The 20,220-nt window shown below is 35.9% G+C and overlaps 3 protein-coding genes across 3 annotated transcripts; 2 read left to right on the top strand and 1 right to left on the bottom strand.

Moving 5' to 3' along the window:
- Positions 1–378: 378 nt before the first annotated feature.
- On the top strand, positions 379–2,280 carry LOC103723043 (GATA transcription factor 2-like). The gene is made up of 2 exons (XM_008813836.4): positions 379–594; positions 1,347–2,280. The coding sequence occupies exons 1-2, from the start codon at positions 511–513 to the stop codon at positions 1,956–1,958; spliced, it is 696 nt and encodes a 231-aa protein (XP_008812058.1). The 5' UTR covers positions 379–510; the 3' UTR covers positions 1,959–2,280.
- A 3,213-nt stretch (positions 2,281–5,493) lies between these two features.
- On the bottom strand, positions 5,494–7,164 carry LOC113460990 (YTH domain-containing protein ECT3-like). Its single transcript, XM_026799953.2, has 2 exons — positions 6,931–7,164; positions 5,494–6,081 (listed from the first exon to the last, which is right to left on the bottom strand). Exons 1-2 carry the CDS (start codon positions 7,099–7,101, stop codon positions 5,854–5,856), a joined length of 399 nt encoding a protein of 132 aa, XP_026655754.2. The 5' UTR covers positions 7,102–7,164; the 3' UTR covers positions 5,494–5,853.
- A 3,828-nt stretch (positions 7,165–10,992) lies between these two features.
- Positions 10,993–19,562, top strand: LOC103723048. Its single transcript, XM_008813842.4, has 6 exons — positions 10,993–11,194; positions 12,117–13,990; positions 14,079–14,241; positions 18,514–18,677; positions 18,762–19,020; positions 19,104–19,562. The coding sequence occupies exons 2-6, from the start codon at positions 12,207–12,209 to the stop codon at positions 19,203–19,205; spliced, it is 2,472 nt and encodes an 823-aa protein (XP_008812064.2). The 5' UTR covers positions 10,993–11,194; positions 12,117–12,206; the 3' UTR covers positions 19,206–19,562.
- The last annotated feature ends 658 nt before the right edge of the window (positions 19,563–20,220 follow it).

The raw sequence follows: 20,220 nt of genomic DNA, 5'->3' as shown, positions 1-20,220 counted from the left end.
GCTCGGTGAAATGGTTTGCCTCTTGTAATATAATGCCTGAAAGGTTATTGGTTGGACCAGGTCCACCGCTTAGGGGGTGGACCAGTCCAACTATGGAGTAATGCGGATAAAAAAAGTTCTTGCAATTGGGTTGGTCCGCCAGCTCAGCGGTGCATTTCGTAGACCCACGCCGCACCATTCAGGGTGGAACAAATATCACGTTCAAAAGGAAGGAGAGATGTCTTCTTACATTACGTGTTGACAAAAAAAGAGTAGTAAATTAGAGAGAGAGAAAGAGAGAGAGATTGGTTTGGGTGTGAAAGAGAGAGCGTTTTTTGTTTCTTCTGGGGTTCCTGCTTCTCTCTACCGACAAAGGAACAAGGCGGAGATTTAAAAAGGCACTGAAAGAGGGAGGCAGCTGTTTCCTATACCTCTACAACCCACAGCGCAGCACAGGCAATGGATATATAAACCCAAAAGACCCCCCCACATCTGTCTCTCTCTCTTTCTCTCTTCATTTTTTTCCTCGCCATGGATATCTCCTCCAATGCATCCGTTTCCGGCGGACCACCGGCGGGTCCCCTGTTGGGCGAGTTCGTGCCCGGAGAAACCACGGTTTGTTTCTCTTTTCTGTCTTTTTTTTTTTCTTTTTAATGATTCAAAAATGAGGTCTTCTCTTATTGTTTTAACAACAAAAAGAGAAAAAAAATTCTTGTCATGGGTGTTTCTTTTTTTCTTCTCCCTGTGCCTCATGGTTTCTTGTTTATGTGTTGGTGCTGGCTAAACATCCACTTCTATCTTGGAATTGATTGATGCTTTCTGTGTTTTTTTTTTTTTTTTTGTTAAAGTTTTACTTACTCTGATTGCAGACTTTTTGGCCTATATACGTAGTGCAATTCTTTTTTTATTATTATTTTTAGGAGATCTTACTATTTTGTCCGGTGTACATGTGCAATTAAAAAATATGATTCCTTTGAGTGTGCTCCGAGCTCTTTTTAGACTTCAAGTCACACCACGCTTTCTAGTTTTCAGGGGTTTTTCTTGAAATTTTTCTTACATTAGTTTGAGGCTATGGTATCTGTGTGCCTTCAAAGCTTGTAAGCTTTGATGTTTGATCGTATGGCTTCTCCCTTCGTTTCATGCTCTTAATGGAATGAATAGGTGAACTTGCCTCATGGAAATTTACTGCTCTCTCTCTCTCTCTCTCTCTCTCTCTCACTCTCTCTCTTTGTGGGTTATGGGTTTCATAAGAAGTTTGCTTTGCAACATCTATTGATTGAAGAGTTTGTGTGTTATCATATTAAGAGAATTCCTTTCCTTTCCTTTCCTTTCCTTTCCTTCCTTTATGTTTTTATGTTTGCATGCAGGAAGGAGAAGAGGATGTGAGCCTAGAATGGCTCTCCATCTATGTGGAGGACTGCCTCTCAGGCACCACAAGCTACACCTCCCAACCCCTCCCACCTCCCACCACCATAAGCCATGACACTCCACCCCCAAAGCCCCCCACCAAAACCTCCTCCTTCCGGGACCTTGCCATCCCGGCCAAGGCCAGAAGCAAGAGACGGAGAGTCACCACCCCAAAAGAGCTCACCTCTCAAGACCCACTTCTCTTCCACCAGACCTGCTGGCTTGCAGACAGCGAGCTCATCCTCCCTAAAAAGGAGCAAGAGGACAAGGCACCAGCGGTGGAGTTATTGGTGGGTGGAGGAGGTGAGGCAGGGGAAAAGATGGGAAAAGAGCAGCAGCAGATCCGGAGGTGCACCCACTGCCTCTCCCACAAGACGCCCCAGTGGAGGGCAGGGCCCTTGGGGCCCAAGACCCTCTGCAATGCGTGTGGGGTGAGGTTCAAGTCCGGGAGGTTGCTTCCTGAGTACAGGCCGGCAAAGAGCCCCACTTTTGTGAGCTACAAGCACTCCAACTCACACAAGAAGGTCATGGAGATGAGAATGATGGCCATACTCTCCTCCCAATCCAATTGAGTTTGTACGTTTAAGCTTGTGGTGCAAAGGAAAAAAACAAAAAGAGCAAAGGTAGAAGGTTACTGCCAACTTGTATTGTAGTGTTCTGCTCCTTTGAAAACTTTCGGTTTTATTAAGATTATATTGGTAGTTTCTATGTAGCTTTCACCGCTAGTCCTTCTTTTCTTTGCGCATTCTTTTCTTAATTTTGAATTTTGGGTTGTATATTGCTGTCATGGGAATTGGTGTTGGAGAAATTGGAATGTAAGTGCTTTTTAGCTTTCTTGACTGAACAAGGACAAAATCACTGACTTTCCTCTGGATTGTCTATTATTTCATCAAATATTTGGCATCGCATTTTGAACTCGGAATTTCTTCATCCATTGTTGTTCCTGGAAGAAAAGGTGAGGCTATGGGAGTTTGGATATGAACGACTCTCAACCATATAGCACTACTATTAAACCTGCGTGATAGTAATAAGAGTGCTCTTGGTGATGTCCATTCAATCTTGTGTAAAGAGTGGAAAGATGTCACCTTTGCGTGCTCTATGCTATGAAATGAACTAGAGCTCTTTTTTGCAAGACTTCGATACTCCGGGATGCCGCTTTGGATGATTTTGGGAAATGGAGACTAGAGAAGTGATGCATCATTCTCAGCTTTTATTTCCAAAGCAAAATTCAGGACCAATATTTTCTTATTGTGCATAGGAAATACATCTTGATTTTCGGAAGAATCATTACATTTTGTTCAATGGCAATGAAAGATAATGCACATATTCCAGAGGAATTTGCAGATATCTTTATTTGCAAGTTTGTGCGGCCCTCGAATAACCATCCAGCTGGTGATCTGTCTATCATCATCAGTCCTTGACCTGCGAGCATGTGCTCCCAATATAAAGGCTGAATGGGGCCGATTCCTTCCTCTTTTATTACATCTGTTCGAGCTTCACATCTCTAAGGCTACAGCTCGGGTTGGTTGGGTCAACTTGAGGACAAGTTTTTTTTTGATCCAATCCAATCTCTAAATCCCTCAACCCTAATCCAAGCCAATCTGGTCTCAGGTTGCGACTTTTCTCACGCAACCTAACCCCAATATTAACTAAATTTAGATTGGGTTGAGTTAGTCCGGTCAAATCCAGGTTGGACTTTATTAATTGGGTTAAATTGGGTTGAATAAGAATTTAAGATAGGTAAGAGATTTCAAACATTTTTAATAAATTAATATTAAGCCCTTAATCCTTCATAAAGTGATATGTTCATACATAATTCAATGAGATCAAAGAACACAATTATATAAATATATAAGTAATCTATATAAAAAATAAATATAACTATTTATTTATTTATTGTTTATTTGTTTGTTGGTTGGTTAGTTGGTTTGTTTGTTTATTTGTTTAGTAGCTATCTATCTATCAGCTTGGGGGAGATTAGGTCAACTCAGGTTAGATTAAGTCGGATAGTATAAACAAAACTATCTATCAACTTAGGTTAAGAAGGGTGAGATTGGGGTCGGATTCTAGTTGGGTTGAAGGTTAACCCTGGCCAAATCCTACTTAAGGTCAGGTCAGATTGGGATTCTTGGGTCCATACCCAATCTAAGTTTACAAGTCTTCAATATGCAATCCTACTCGATGAGTAGGTTGGGCGCATGGATTGGGGTTAAGCCCTAAAGTTGCATCCTTACCTGGCCCTATAATATTAAAGGATTTTGGCCATAGCGAAATTATGTTAATCTGCATATAAATCATCAATTCTTCAAAGTTACAAATATTATATGTCTGCATATAATAAGATATTATGGACCCCGTCAATCCATTAATGACTAAACAATACTATACTTCCATTGTTCTATTTTGGGTGGTTAAACCATTTAATTTAGCTGTAAAACCACCATGTGAGGATGGAAGAATGATGGTGACAGATGCGAACTCCCAATGGTAAAACCATCCTGGTTAGTGATGGTAAAATGGGTCCTTGACATACTTCATGCGCCCAGATTAACATCAAAATTAGAAGAAATCTTTATTGAGTTCTCCTTTCTTCTTTAGATTTTTTTGTATGTATCCCCTCCAACATATATAAAATTATATGGATGCCCTATTAAAAATACTATTTATATGTATACCCTTATAAATACTTATTTTACATATATACCCTTCTTTTTCTTTTATATATATATATATATATATATATATATATATATATATATATATATATATATCATCTAACACCATTAAAAAACTGATTTAAATTTGAAATGACTGAAATACCTTTATAGGCAGACGCAAAAAAAGAAAAGTTTATAAGAATATATATATATATATATATATATATATATATGAAAATAGCAATTTTGAAAGAACATTCGTGCAATTACACATTTAGAGGGTGTACGCTTAAAAAATTCAATAAAAATAATCAAAATTCAGTAAAAATAATTCAGTTATTCTTAATTAAAAAAAAAATTAACCTTACTACTTGGAAGCCCCCACTCCCTGACCATCTGAAGGTGAATTTCGATAGTAGTCTGCCAAAGGCGATGACTGTGTCGGTGTTGCATTTATGATCAGAGACCACTACTCCAGATTGATAGCTACATAAAGATGACGTACCTTTAAGGCAGGTGCTCCTAGAGCGGAACTCAGAGCGGCGTGAGAGAGAATCTCCTAAGCTAGATGGGTGCTTGAGGTTGGCAGTATCATTCTAGAGACAGACTCAATGGAGCTTATTGAGCAAATCCTACAGGAGGCATGAGAGACAGATCATCCGCTTCTAGTCGATATCCGGAAGCTACTGAGAGAGTGTGCTGCCTTCATACATGTCTACTAAGAAGCGAACAGAGCTGCGGACTGAATCGCCTCCTTTGCTGCTTACCACTCCGAAGAAATTTTCTAGACTCGCCATGTATCTATTTCCCCACCTCTGAGGTGTGTCCTTTTTCTAGACTCTTATGGCAGTACTCATGCGAGGCTAGTATGAGCACTGATGTACTAAAAAAATTAATATTATAATATCATTTGATCTCATATTAATATCAACTCTTATAAAAATGAATCATATTGATTTTATTCTGATGAGCAGCACAGTATCCAAACATATTGTCCCAAAGGCTAATCCTATGGACTAGTTATCCGGAAACCCTCGACTGTAAAGTACGGAGCTTACGTCAACAGCAAACCTGAACTCATCTCACACGCAAACATTGCAATTGACCGTGTGATTTCCATCCATGTAATAGGCCATAATTCAATTAGGGGGTTTTTGGATGGCCTGACAACTTAACCATGGTACAACTCTCCCCTCCAACTAGGAGTTGCGGAGAAGATGATACGGGCCGGGCGAGAAATCTGAGGGATCATAAAAGTCCACCAGAATCAAAATCCCATAAATTGCTCCACAGCCTTCTGGTCCTACAGATTGGTGTCTGTTTGAAGGTAATCCTTGGACAACATAGTTTAACGTCCGAAAGCTTTCCCTGAATCATCAAGGCAATGCCAATTTTTCAAAAAAAAAAAATCAAAATAATAATAATAAGAAGAAAGCTCTATTTTGTTCAGTAGATACACACATGAAAATATATATTAAATAAATATCAATATGTTTTTCTAAGCAAAGAAACATCGATTGATGAAAATAAAACAGGAAAGGGAAAAAACAACATATCCCCCAACTTATTGGGAGCGCTATCAAGAGGATGGAAGAAACAAGTTAGGAAAAAAAAAATACCCCCCTACGACGGTGGAAAGGAAGTATCTGATCTGAGAAATATATACCATCTTTATCACAAGCAAATTGGAGAAAGAATATATTGCCTCAGCTGTCCATTTCCAGCCTCTTGGATGCAGCAAAACTATTTTTCAAACCTATTTCCAGAAATGGAACTAATGGCTCCAGGGGATGACAAATGGGTCGCAAACCTAACACCCAACGGCGATGCTACTTTTGCTAACCTGCTCCTCAGTCACCGGTGTAGCATCCTTCGGATTAACACCAGACACTGCAGGCGCCTCACTTTCCTCAGATGGCTTCAGTTCACCCTGGACAGGTCCCTTCTCCAAAACTGTAACCAGAGGCTTCTGTAATCTGGGCTTCCAGTTTGTCCCATCTTTGCTATTCTCAACATCTCCTGGCAGTCCATCCACAGCCTTCAAAAGAAAAAAAGTAGGGTAGTTAGTTAGCCAACAAGTTATCAAAGAGAGTATGATGCTGTCATGGTTACAGAAAAAAAGAAACTTCAAGCCATTTATATAGCAAGTTTGAAGTACTGCAGCATACAGCAATGATAATGAGGCATTTAAACTTTCTCCCGAATATAATATTTTGAGGTAAGCATGCGGATAAAAAATTATAAAATGGTTTGGGCATACCCAGGATTATAAATGGTTTAGGCGTACCAATTATCAACCAAAATAATGCACTCTAATATATAAATCCAACAGGAATCATTCTCAGTATTGCCCGTGTGGAGCTCGAAGAATCCACATCAACACATTAATGAGTTGAATGTGCATCAGGCAAATTAGATGCTTATACAATAGTTTACTTCTTGACTACTTTTAAGATGTGGGAAGCATCATCAATTCACTAATGTATATGTTACAACACAGTGATTGTAGAATCAGAATCAATGGAATTCATGAAATCAGGAGAAACATTACAAGTCAATTAATGAACGAAGTACTTCAGCAATTTCATATAAGATGAAACACCTTAACAAATATCACCACAGTTATATCCTGTGTAAGCATATGCTAAAACAAAGTGAAATAGATATAATCAAATTAACATGATCTTTTTCCCTACATGCTTGAGTAACTTGCTTTTTTCTTGCTTTCAGAATAAGATATTTGGGCATGCATCCAAATCCAACTCTCATGTCTGTGCCCGTACGACAGTGGTCATACTGACTTAAGGTTATTGAATTATATAACAAAGTCATGACAATTTGAAAAATATGAACCATCCTAAATTCATATTTCAGAATCTGATCGTGCCTTTTTTTGAAGCTGTTGTTGCTTTGCCTTTCTTTCTTGCATCACCTTCTGGCGTATCTCATAAAAAGTGAAGCCATCCAAAATGGAAGTCTTGCTGGTATGATCCTTAAAAACCTCAAGCATCCGGAGACCTTCCTCAAGCTTCACCTGCAGTGACACAGTGGTCAACATAATATGATAATAACAACTTTCAGATGCCAAGAACAAAATAGGTCTCCGCACCTCCTGAGTGTCTCTCCTGTTTGTCACTGGTTTGTTGTCATTGTGCTCTAGTTTAATGTGTGAGAGAATGCCGTTTCTATTTTTACAATAACTTTTCATAATTAGAGGTACCTTGGCAATTAATACTCCATTAAATTCTCCAGTGTCCTTAGGGTAGTGTTTTTAATTAGAAATTTTTATCTATTCTATATTATTAAATAAAAGAGGAGTATACCATTTTTGATTATATCCGTCAAATTTTATGACTAGAATACTTTTAGTTCCTCAGTATCTATGAACAATCTATTTATTTCTTCATCTTTATTTCTTATTTATATGATCTCTCCTGGACATGCCAAACCAATTGGACTTTATTTAAAGAGTTATCTATTTTTAAAATTTTAAAAATAAAAAATTTGATACTATTTATCTGATTCATATATTTTATCTATCTTATCCCTCAATTCTTTGAACCCTTTTTCTTATTTTATTTGTTAATGTACATTGATAGTACTTTTCAAGTCCTCAATACAAGTAATTAAAAAAAAGGTACATTATCCCTTTGATTAACAAGACTTATCTTCATTTTCAATATTTCGGATACCCAAATCTAATTAAAAACTATAAATAATGCAATCTACTTCAATGTGCTTCCGGTCATCTTCTCTGGTAAAAGTATAGCTAGTAATCCTTAGAATGGTTTCATCGTATAAAGAGGCATGTAAAGTGCACATTTGATAAAATCAAAACAAATATATGAATTTAGGTTAATAATCAAGTTAGATAAGAATATAAATAATTCAACCATATAAATTTTTTACAAATGAAAGAAATACAATAAAAAGAAGAAGAATAAAAGAAAATGTAAGAAAGTAATACATTAAATAGACAAATAAATAGGTCAGATGCAAAATTAAAATAAGCTAATAATTCAAAAACTAATGCAAAAAGATAAATATAAAAATGGTTAAACTAATAAATAGAGATATGAATAATTAAAGACAATACAATATAACTAAAATGTAAGAAAACAAAATTAAAATAGAATTACAAAATCTATAACATACAAAATAAATGTTTTGGATTCTAGGAATATTCTTCCCATGTTATATTTTTAACTTTTTTGTCCCAAAAATAATGTTCTACCTTTTACCTTTTTTTAAGATTACCTAGCTGTATGTAAATGTAAAAAATTGAAATCTAGCCAAATAAGGAAATTTCAGAAAATTACAACCATAAAAATACACAAATAAACAAAATGTCTTAGTTTATCAAAGAAGAGAAATTAAAAAACCAGTTAAAAACATCCAAGAAAATGATTGAATTTTAAAATAATTGTGATAGAAAACAAATAAGAAAAATCAAAGAAACCAACTACAAGTATATAAGAAAAAAAATATGATAAAACATTTTGTTATTGGTGAGGTCATACCAAAAAATCCTCTCTCTTTGGATAGCTTTTTATGTGAATAATGAATATGTACAATAAAAAGAACAAGTCAATTCACAAATAAATAAAGAAAATGCCTTAATAAAGTTTTAAATTAGTGTAAATAAATAAATAAATAAATAAATAAATAATTTTATTTCAAAATATTTTTATAATTTATACATACTATAATTTTAAAATGTGTACTATTTTCACAAACTTCTATTGAATTGTTGAGGTACCATCAAACCAGGAAAATATCCAATTATCTTCTCCCATTAGCTATTCCTAGATGGAAGAGTGGATAACCGATGGTGGAGTCTAAATATTTTTTTTCTTTTGAATTAAGAAGGTTTGAAATCAGCGTTGTGACCTGGTTGTGTTCGCCCGACTCGAACCCAAGAGCATTAATGCATCAAGTTATTAATGACCCAGAATTTGGGAGAAAACTATTTGCCCCATTTCAGCTTGGTTTGACCCATCTAGGCAAGGATAAAAGCTTTAAAGAAAACTAAAATTTGTACATACTATGATTCTATCCCATGCCTTTTGACACAATAGCCCCTCTCCCAGCCACCAGAACACTTTTTAGTGCCATCTTGATGTAATAATTTATATTATAATTACATAAGTTCTTAATTTACTATTTTATAATATTTACTTTATTTATGATGTCACAAGTTATCAGATTTTGATAGAATTTTGGGGATCATCAAAGAACTTGTACCGAAATTTTAGATCTTTGTTTATGATATTTTTCATGCAAAGAAGCACATATGCACATTAAGGAGGCTGCCCCCCTTCTTTCGATGCACACTATAATTTGGAGTGTGCCATCTAGGTGGTGCTCTAAAAGGCAGGGGCTTCGGCCACCTAGCTTAGTTGGCTAACACCCACTTATGTCTAATCTAAGTGGCTCCTGGCTTCTTCCAAGTTAGGTCTTACTTGGCCTAACTTAGCCCAATCTCTGTATCTATAGTAATTATCTAGCCTAATCTCTTCTCCAATTATATTTGAGTCTGTCTCAATTTGTGAGAGAATTATCAATTGGAATTTTATTCCAATTAATTTGTAGATGGATGGCATATGTTAATTATATTATTATGAGAGACCAAGTCAGGTTTATGCTTACCAAAGACCTATGCCTTCAGGCCTACTTTAATCATACATTGGCATATAGCCTAGCATGGAGATATGGAGATACTCAAGTAGAATCAGAAGATGGGGTAAATAAATTTTTTTCTTATAAATCGATATTCCAAGCCTCTAGGATAAAAAGATATTATTCTAGACCTATGCATGCTGATCTACAGTTTGAAGAGACCTCTGATACTATAGCTGCAGTAGAATTTAATGGAAGAACTTTAGTTAAAATGGAATTTAGATATATTCAAGGAGTATCATATATTCACTACATGCCATCGGATGATTATATACTTAAATACCTATGAAGCCCAATGGAACTTTGAAAAAAACTATTGCCAGGGCGACCGTAGCTAGTTTCTTTGGGCAATTAAGAGGCTGGTGGTACAACTATCTTAAAGCGAAGTGGTAGAAAATTACTTCACTCTTCAAATGTTTCCAGTTTAGTTTATCATTTTTTGTAATTTTATCTTTTTAAGTGGTACAAAAGTTTGAGATATAATTGCTTTTCTATCTAATATAAAAGCTGAATGCATTTTTTATACCGAGGAACATTATCTTATCTCAACTTTCTCTAGTTTGAGATGTACTTTCTTCTTTTCCAACTATGCCAAATCTCCATCCTGTCTATCCTACAAAGATTACACGGGCTCGAGGGTTAGAGTTTTTGTTGGTGGTAGTGGTGGTGAAGAAGGTGGAGGAGACAATGTAGCACTAGATAGTTGTAGTGATCATGTGCTCGCTTTCACTCGAAGTCCAATTAAAGATCTAAGAATTTCAGAAGTAACATGTACTAGGAGTAACAACACTTATTAATTATCGCATGATAGTGACATGATAATTTATACCAAAGTAGTTTAAGATTTGGCTATGCTACCACAAAATATTATTTTAATAATATTAATGAAAAATTTTGAAAATTTTTAGGGTCAAAATATTTCTCGAGAAAAATTGGAGAGATGCTCTGCTTCTCTTTTTATTATTTTATGGTCAGTTTTATAATTATATTTATTTTATTAAATATACTATATTAATTTATTGATTTAGCGATCATTTATATTTAAAATTTTTCTGATTGATATAATATTTATGAACTATTTTTATTTCCATCATATCTATATTTATAGCATAATATTTATTTTATAAAAGATATAATATTAACTTATTTAAAATATAAAAAACTACAGAATAAATAACAAATCTATGCATCCGTGCATGCATGCCCTGCTTCTATCTCGTACATAACGCGCGCAAGGTTTCCATGAAATCAATTTTGACGGTCGAGGACATGTCCGGTGGAATAAAAAGCACGCCTCTTTCTCTCCTTCCTCGCGACTCTTTCTCCTTGTCACTTCGTAGCAATCACGTCACCGCCGTCTACTCCCCTGCCTGCTTCTCCGTTTCCCAAGTCTCCGTTTTCTCTTGTTTTCTTCTCCCAGACGTCAGTGGCCCTCTCTTCTCCATGAATCTTTTCCTCACTCTCAGTCGCCGGTAAGTCTTCTCTCTCATTGATTTCTCTGTGCTCTTATCATCTGAAGCTCTTGGCCCTGTTCCATCGTTCCTTCTATTAGATTTTTGTCGTCTTTTTGGGATTTTATTGTAAAAGATTTTTTTTTTTGTTTTCTGTTTCTGTCTTCTTGGAACGATCAGGGTTTTACTGGGTTCTTGTGATTTGGTTTCGTTTGGCTCTCCGATGCCTCTGCATTGAAACAGAATTCATCTTTCTTTTTTTTAAAAATATGTTTCGTTTTTAATCAATAATAGAATTGGATGACTCATGATTGGAATCAAAATGGAGATTATCTTGGTTTAGATGTTCTATTTTGTATTATTTTCCGCGAACCTATTGGAGAGACTTATTTGATCTTTTATAGGACCAGAGAAGATTTCCTTTTAATTAGGTCAAAATTCATTGTTGTATGTTCTTGTTTCTTCATGAAAATTGGAAATTCATTGTTCGATGTTCTCGTTTCTTCTTGAAAATTTTGCAATGAAATGGGTGTGGGGGGCTTTATTGCTATTTAAGTTTCTCTTTCAAAACAATAGATTCGAAAGCCTATTTTTTTTACTTAAAAAAAGAGGGAAAAATATTATTCTTGATTTATACTTTAACTGCTTGTTGCTCGCCAAGGTTATGTCTTGGGCAATTGAGCAGCATTCTATGATGAATGTTGGAATTCTGATATCAGGATTTCCTTAGATCATCGGATAACTCCATTGGGTAATGTTGATTTGTAAAATGTGTGAGTGTGCTCAAAGTTCTGCTTGCTTTAATGTATATTTTTGACACAGATATTTTTTTGGATATCTTGATTTGTCAGTTCAAAACGAAGTGCTGCAGTTTGCTAATTTTGATGTGAATGATGAATCATGAATTCATGATTACTAATCAAATACCTTTGTGTCCCTCTAGGACTCGTCTCTCAATATGCATGGCTGAGTAGAGCTGCCACTATTTGGCATTCCTGGACAGCAGCAAACTTCTTCCTATTTGTAATGTAATATGGAAAGGGAAGGCAAACAACACAACAATGAGTTTAAGGTTCTTCTGGGGGAATCTCGTAGTGCAACTTCGATTTATTCCCATACTAACCTCGTCGGTGCCTTTCCGGACTCAGTCCTCATAGAGGATAGGGACAAAAAGTCTTATCATTCACACAAGTTTACTAACTTATGCAATTCTTCTCAGGCGTATGAGAATGGAGGCAGCATGGCAATCTTTGGTAACTTGAGCTTCTCAAAGGGCCAACCAGATCAGAAACTTCAGAGCAATGGAAAGCTTGATAATAAAAATAATGGTTATAAAGAAGCACCTGCACTTTCTTTTGAACAAGATGAGCTGAACTTGTCGAATGACAAATCACTAATTCTTGCATTTGAGAAATTGAGATTTAACGATTGTGTGATATCAAAGCCAAGCATGATTACCTCAACTAAGTATGACCAAACTTCTCCTAATCACACTATCTTCCTGAATGAACAGTACTCAAACCAACCTTATAACTCTTTATTGGGAGTCAGTTCTGTACAACCATCCATTCCTCCATCATCTACTAGTCTGTATGGACCTAATTTGTCTGGTAATGAGTTAGAAGGATACCTGTCTTTCATGAGCAGAGATGGTTTTAATAAATATGCAGGAAAGAGAGATAGTCAAGATGACGTAGAGCTTCTCAAACTCAACAGCTGTGGATGGAAGCAGCAGTTGGAACATATACCAGGTAATCTTATGGAGTGGAAGAAAAGCTATCCACTGGAATCTGGACGTATGAGTAAAAACCCCGGAATTCATGCTCATCAGTTGTTCTCCAGGTTCCGTTTTCCTGGAGCAGATTTAACAGCTTCAGCAAATAGGCAATACTACTTGGCTTCGCAAAATCTGAGACATGTTCCATGTCAGCAATCGAGCTGGTCAGCCATGGAGGATCAAAAGTGTCATAAAATGCATGACCAGTATTTTTACTCACAACATCTCCCAGCTCGAGAACTTGAATTCTGTCAAATTCAGAATAATACAAATTCAGTTATGAGTCCTTTGAGTGGAAGCAAAGAAATTTCATACTTTGAGATGCCTAACCCTCAGCAGATTAATCAGAGGAATTTTCATGCTTCTGATAGGAGATGTAGTCAGTTGAATGGTTCAGTGACTGGCAGTGGCTTTTGTGAATGCTATCCTTTGTGTGGGACAGGTGAAAATTGTGGATTTGCACATTGTGTGAAGCAAATGTCAGTAGATGGTCTAACTTGTCATGCCAAAGTTTCCTTAGGTCACCATCTTTTGGAGAATGTTGAACAAGGTTGTCTTCCTGAAAATAATTTGACAAAGTCACATTTAGTGGACCTGCCTAGATCTCTTAGATCTTATTTCGGTACAACTGATCGATCATCACTCTTTGCTGAATCTAATAGTTGGAAATTTGCTAATGGACTTCTTGATTACCCTATTGTTCTGTCTCCTGACAATTCTGAAATTGTGAAGGCCTCAAAGTCAAGGCATAAGAATTATGATCCAAAGGATGATGCTTTTAAAGAAATCTATTTCATGGCAAAGGATCAGAATGATTGCCGTTTCTTGCAGAAGAGATTAATGGAAAATACTGCTCAACATGTTGAGAAGATTTTTGTCGAGACTATTGGCCACATTGTTGAACTCATGACTGATCCATCTGGAAATTATCTTGTCCAAAAGCTTCTTGAAGTGTGCACTGAGAATCAAAGAATGAACATACTTTATGCAATTACCAGAGATGGCGATGAACTCATTAGAATTTCATGCAATATGCATGGGTGAGTTATCTTATTGCTTGGTCGATGATGAAAATTTTCCTAACACTTCTTCCTTTTTGCTTGCTTATTGCTTTTTCCATGATTTCAGAACCCGGGCTGTACAAAAGGTAATTGAAACGCTCCAGACTAAAGAACAACTTTCAATGATTGTTGCCTCTTTGAAGCCTGGTATAGTGAGATTGATGAAAGATATCAATGGTAGTCATGTTGCAGAATGCTTCTTGCATCATCTTTCACCAGAATACAATGAGGTAAGAGTTCTCAGTCTTTTCAATTTTCGGGTGCAGGCTTTATATCATGCATAATATTCCTGCATATATAATTCATTAGAACCCAATTGTGATATTCAACGTTCTTTTGTATTAAGTTTTCAGTGACAGTTTCAGTTTATCTTTCTAAAAGCATATGTCACATGAGTATGGAATCCTATCTCTGTAAAATCCATACACAGGCGTTTTTCCTACTAGAATTTACTTTTGGAAATTCTTATCAGTTTCCTCTATCTTAATTCTTTTCTTTTTATCTGTCAATGAAAGCCTTTTCATTTTCTAATCATTTAAGGAACTGTTATGACTATCAAATTTTATTTTGTCTGCAGCTTGGTACTTCGATAGTACTTATCTTTCATTTCATTGTATTATTTTCTTTTCTAGAAATCTAACTGGAGATCTTTTATTAGAAATGAAAGAAGCATGACATGAGAGTGATATTTCTCAATTGCTGTATAAAGGTGGTGATACATGAAATCTTGTTACGTCTGATATATCATATCCAAATACAACTTATAAGATTGAAAACTTGTGTAGCTAAACTACAAGATGTCTTGTTTGTCCCATCGTGATGATAGAATATTCCATTACTTGCTTCATTGCCCATGACTGTGATCAAATATAATGTGTATAAAACCCATAAAGAGCATATGATTAGGCATAAGTTTGAGCCTCAAAATGTGCTGCACATTGTCTCATTTTGTATTGCTTCCATGCTGGGCTTGAACATGTATTAAGTGTTTTGTTTTGATGTCTAGCGAAAGGTTGACCTTAAATTTTTGTCTTAGAAATGAATGAATGCGTATGCAACTGCATTACATATTATATACATCCAAATATGTAACAGAAACATTAAATAATGATGCCTCAACTTTGTAAAGATCATTGTGATTTAAGGTATTAGGAGAGGTGGAAAGCATTTGTCACTCTTCCTAGAAAAGGATTTTGAGTAAATCCCGATATTGACCCTTGAATATCCAGATTCATGTCAGCAATATGACATGAAGTTGAGTGATCAGGTTAAGAACGCATGTTTTACGTTTGCACCAGAGAAATTATTTGTATTTTGATTTTTTTTCTATATCTATATCTTGCTTGAGTTCAAGGACTGCAATATGCTTGTTTCGTCCTGTGCCTCTTTGCCAATAGGAGAAAATTACTCATTTTTGCAGCATGGAATTTGTCCCAACTCCCAAATTCAGTAATGACTTTCTTCTATTGTTTCTTAAACAATCTATACTAAAGCGGTGAAGTTTTACTAGTTGGCAATGGAAATCTCTTAATGGTGTGTAGAGAGAGACTTTACATGCATAATCCAAAAGTTTTGAATGCTTGGGAATGCTTGAGCCCACAAGAATAAGCCAATTTTCTTTCCTTGTACATTGTCGCGATTCTCAAGCATAAAGGATGATTTTAGCTGATGAACAAGTACAGGGTATTGCAACTTTTATGTTCTCAACTGATAGAAAAGATGAGTGATTGGAAAGTGGGGAAGTTTTGAGGTTTGGTGCTCTCTGTATTTCAGCAATTTTAATATCTTAAAATCAACTCCGAGTTTGTCAAGATTTAATATGTTCTTCATAGCATACATATCAGTTCTTATCTAATTTTTATATATATTTTTATTTTCTGAGAGTGTGAAATTGATTATCTACCAAAGTTGATGTGATTAACTTTGTTTGAGCTTGCCAATTCTTTGCACAGCTATGTTCTATTATAGGCATGAGAACTTCTCATAGAATCCGATGAGAAAGGTGAACTCATTCAAGCTGAATATCCATAATTTTTTGTTATGGCAGCATTTGATGCATTTTGCTACAATAGATAGTATATAAAGCATAAAGTGTTGGAACTTCATATGTAGTAGCAATTGACAATGTGGTTGCATTTCTGTTGTTTGAATGTACTTCTAGCAATATTGACATGCTATATCCCATTACGTGTAAGGGGCTGTATCCAATAATTTACATATTTGGATTTTGCTTTTTACAATATGTTTATTAGAAATACATGTGCTATATCAAGTTTGGGCAAGACTTGTCAAAAATCATCCAAGGTTTTCGGTTTCGATCAGTTTTGGCTGAAACTGAAATCTTTTTATCCTTTTTTTTGTGTTTAATATATGTTTCATATTTTTTTAAAAAAATCTGTTAATATTATTCAATATCATTTTTATTTAAGGCTATAATAATGTAGTTTATATAATTTTGGTTATAAGCTTTGTTGTTATAATGGACAAGATGCAATCTTGAGTTGTGTCTTTACTAATTAGAAAGTGTGCTATTTTCCGATGATTCTTTTCTACTTAAATGACTTATTTTTTCTCCTATTTTAAAATAAAATGATATATTAAAATGAAATAGTGAAATAAAATAGGTTTTTAATGGATGGGTCTTTTCTTGCTTAAATAGATTGTTAAAATGGATTATAATGAAATATGCTCCAATGGTTTTCTTGCTTAGATGGGTTATTAAAATGAAATGAAATGAAATATGCTTGGGGAAAAGTTTAGTTAAATATAAAAATTAGATCAAATATGAGAAATTATAAAATTAGATAAAATGTATGATCATTATGGACATTAGTGAAAAATATAATATATATAATGCATTAAGCTTGAACATAGTTTAATTTCAACTTAAAACTACCCAAACTATGATCCTAAATAACTCAAGACACAATGAAATGATTGGAAATAACTTTTCTTTTCATTTTTTGGATTTTTCTGACCTTTTTGACTGAAACTCCAAACTCGGAGCGAAACTATCAAAATCGTTGTAACTAACACTCTACTTAGAAGAGAAACAGAAACCAAAACCTGATTCTTAAAGCCTTGGCTGCAACACAACCTCCTCATGTTATAAAATAAAGGGATGCATGTGGAGGATGAAAGGGAGACGAGAGGGATTGTGAAATTTTCCACAAGATCAATATTTAACCAAATTCAACTTTCTGATTTTATCTTAACATGTTGTGCTTGTATAAGAGTTATGAAATAAAAATATAAAATATCAACAAATTCCATTAATTTTTAAAGTAATACGAAAATTTTCTAAAAGTGAAAGCAATCCTCTTGACCTATGTGAATAAGGAATAATGATAAATCATGTGAATTTATTCATAGCATGTGACTCCCACACATGTGCATGGGGCCATACTTATTGTTCGGTGGATGTTAATGAAACTAGCATGGTTTAAATAGTTCTCCAGCTATGGGCACATTACTGGCAGTATGCTAGTACTTGACATGTTTTTGTGTATTGATACAAATGAACCAAATAAGAGCATGCCAAGGCTATCTGAAGCTCAGCTTGGCAATGGGCTAGGTTGAGTAACTCGACACAAATTGGGTAGGCCGAGCTCTCAGCTAATTTTCATGCTGGCTTACGCTTGGCTCGGTTTGGCTCGCCATGTTTAAGAGAGTGCATGAAACATTCAAAGGTACAGAAGATATGCTTGGTGGTGGGTGATAAAACATGTTTGGTGTTGGGAGGTGGTGCATTGAGGTAGAAAAACAAGAAGTTTGGAGGTCACCATTACATGCCAATGGACTCCGAGGTTGGTGACGGGCAAGGGAGGGTTAGCAAATATTAGGTGCTGGATTGTAAAGTATGGTCCATTAGAATGGGAGATCGTGCGCGGGGGGGTGGGGGTGGGGGTGGGGGTGGGGGTGGGGGGAGGGGGAGAGAGAGAGAGAGAGAGAGAGAGAGAGAGAGAGAGAGAGAAGTTTCTTGGTTTAAATGATGATAGAGGTGAGGGCTTTTCTTGATCAGAGCCAGACGGCTTGGCACGGCACTGTAGGTACCATGCCAGTGCAGGTCCAGCATGCCATCTGCATGCAGTAATTCAGTCCTTGGTTGTACATTTTACTAGACAAGTTGTTTGCATGGTCCTCTATCAAATTCTGAAATTTAGAACTAGTAGAAACAGTGATCATTGTTAATTTTTGGTGGCTATGGTTTACCATGATGTTTTTTGTCCAGTTGTTTGAATATTGGCCCTTCTCTTTAACAAATGAGGCTTCCACCTGTATGAGTGCCTGCTTGCTGAGGGCCTTGTACCAAATTTTACCCGATCTTGGTAGAAATTATTTGCCCAAAATGATAAAATTGAGCTAAAATACTAATTTTCTGTTTAGTTATTGTCAAAGAAGTACTTCATATAATGCTCCAACTCTCAGAATATATGTAAAACTTGTGATGGAACATATCATCTTTTTAACTTTTCTTTGAGAAAGACTTTATCATCTTACAGTTCATTTTTGATGCTGCAACTGCTCATTGTGTTGAGCTTGCAAAAGATCGTCAAGGCTGTTGTGTACTTCAAAAGTGTCTTAGCCATTGCAATGGTGAACAGAAGCACAGGCTGATGTATGCAATTTCATCAAGTTCATTTATCCTTTCTCAGGATCCATATGGGTATGCTTTGACTTCACTAGTTTGTTGTTTATCTAGGTTTCCTAGAAACAGCCAAATGGGTAATAAATAAGTCATATTGCACAGGAATTACGTGGTGCAATATATCCTTGATGAGAAGGTTCCATGGGTCACTGATCTAATACTGGACCAACTAGCAGGTAAGTACAGTTGCCTATCCATGCAGAAATACAGCAGCAATGTGGTAGAAAAATGCCTGAAAGTAGCTGGAGAGGAGCAGCATGCTAAAATTATTCATGAACTGATGAACAATCCTCTACTGCTCCAAACCTTACAAGATCCATATGGAAATTATGTGATTCAATCAGCTCTTAGCGGATGCAAGGTAATAGCTTTTCCTTTTAGACCACTAAGCCACCAGTTTTTTTTGTATTTTCCATTTCACATATAACTCGTTTGGCGAAGCAGGGGGTTCTTCATGCTGCTCTTGTGGGGGCTATCAAGCCCCATGTTACAACACTCAGGAATAACCCTTATGGGAGGAGAGTTTTGTCTAGTGCTGGTCTATAAAAGTAATATGTGCCATACTTCTGCATCTGAATCATTCAGGCATCACCATTTTTCTTTCACAGTGCATCCTAGGATCAGAACCACTTCTTATACAGGGTTGCAGCTGTAAGTGCTTCGAGAAGTGTCTGTCAGATCAAAAAGAATGAACCAAAAACTTGTATGCATGTCATCCTTGGGAAAAGTTTTGGCAAGTACCATGTCAGACAATCTTTTGCTAGGTAGTTTTTTTATCTCAATGGTCAATAAATTGTATACCTGTGTAGGAAGAAGAGGAGCATAGAATGATACGAAGTGTGTTGGGTGAACAGTGTTGTTAATTATGGTATCTATATCTTGGCCATGGTGTCATTAACTTTCTTTTCTGTTTTTCCTTCTCTTTTGTTTTGTTTGGGCTTTTCCTAGTTAGGATTTCAGCTACAACCTTTATTTGTTCCTCTGTTATGATCATGGCAACATGGACAAATCACTTGGCCCTTCAATCCCAATCGACCGAGGTATTTTAAGTATAAATTAGAGATCGCCATTATTAGCCTCCACCATATTTGAAATAGTAAACCTAGTAGGCTTTCCATTATTTATTTTGTCCCATAAACTTTACCATGCCTACATCTTCTTTGTAAAGTCTGGCCTCCATTACATCAGCGTTCACCGCAAAAGCTTTATTATTGGCCATTACTATTTCTACCTCATCTTCATCCTCCTTTGCATCCAAGTTCTACAAAACAAGTTGTTAGCGAAGTGAAGAAGGTACCCAGAAATCTGCATGCCAATCTCGGCCGAGTAAAGCATTTTACGTGGTATAGCCTCAAAAATAAAAATTGCAGTGGTGGATGTACGGGAACCAACCTGTAGATGTACCAGCAAAACTCATTTTGGCTTTCAAGATCCACCTATAAATTTAGTCACCATCAAATCTGCAGAGCCTAGGCCATCTTCTTTCTTCTCTAACTTCCTCATGGCTGGCATAATATTAACTACCGCACTATTATCAACTAGTATATATTGAATTTGCTTT

The sequence above is a fragment of the Phoenix dactylifera genome, chromosome 16 (genome assembly GCF_009389715.1).
Source record: "Phoenix dactylifera cultivar Barhee BC4 chromosome 16, palm_55x_up_171113_PBpolish2nd_filt_p, whole genome shotgun sequence".
NCBI classification, from domain to species: domain Eukaryota; kingdom Viridiplantae; phylum Streptophyta; class Magnoliopsida; order Arecales; family Arecaceae; genus Phoenix; species Phoenix dactylifera.
The sequence above is the reverse complement of the archived record's forward strand: the minus strand, read 5'-3'. Positions and strand labels throughout refer to the sequence as shown.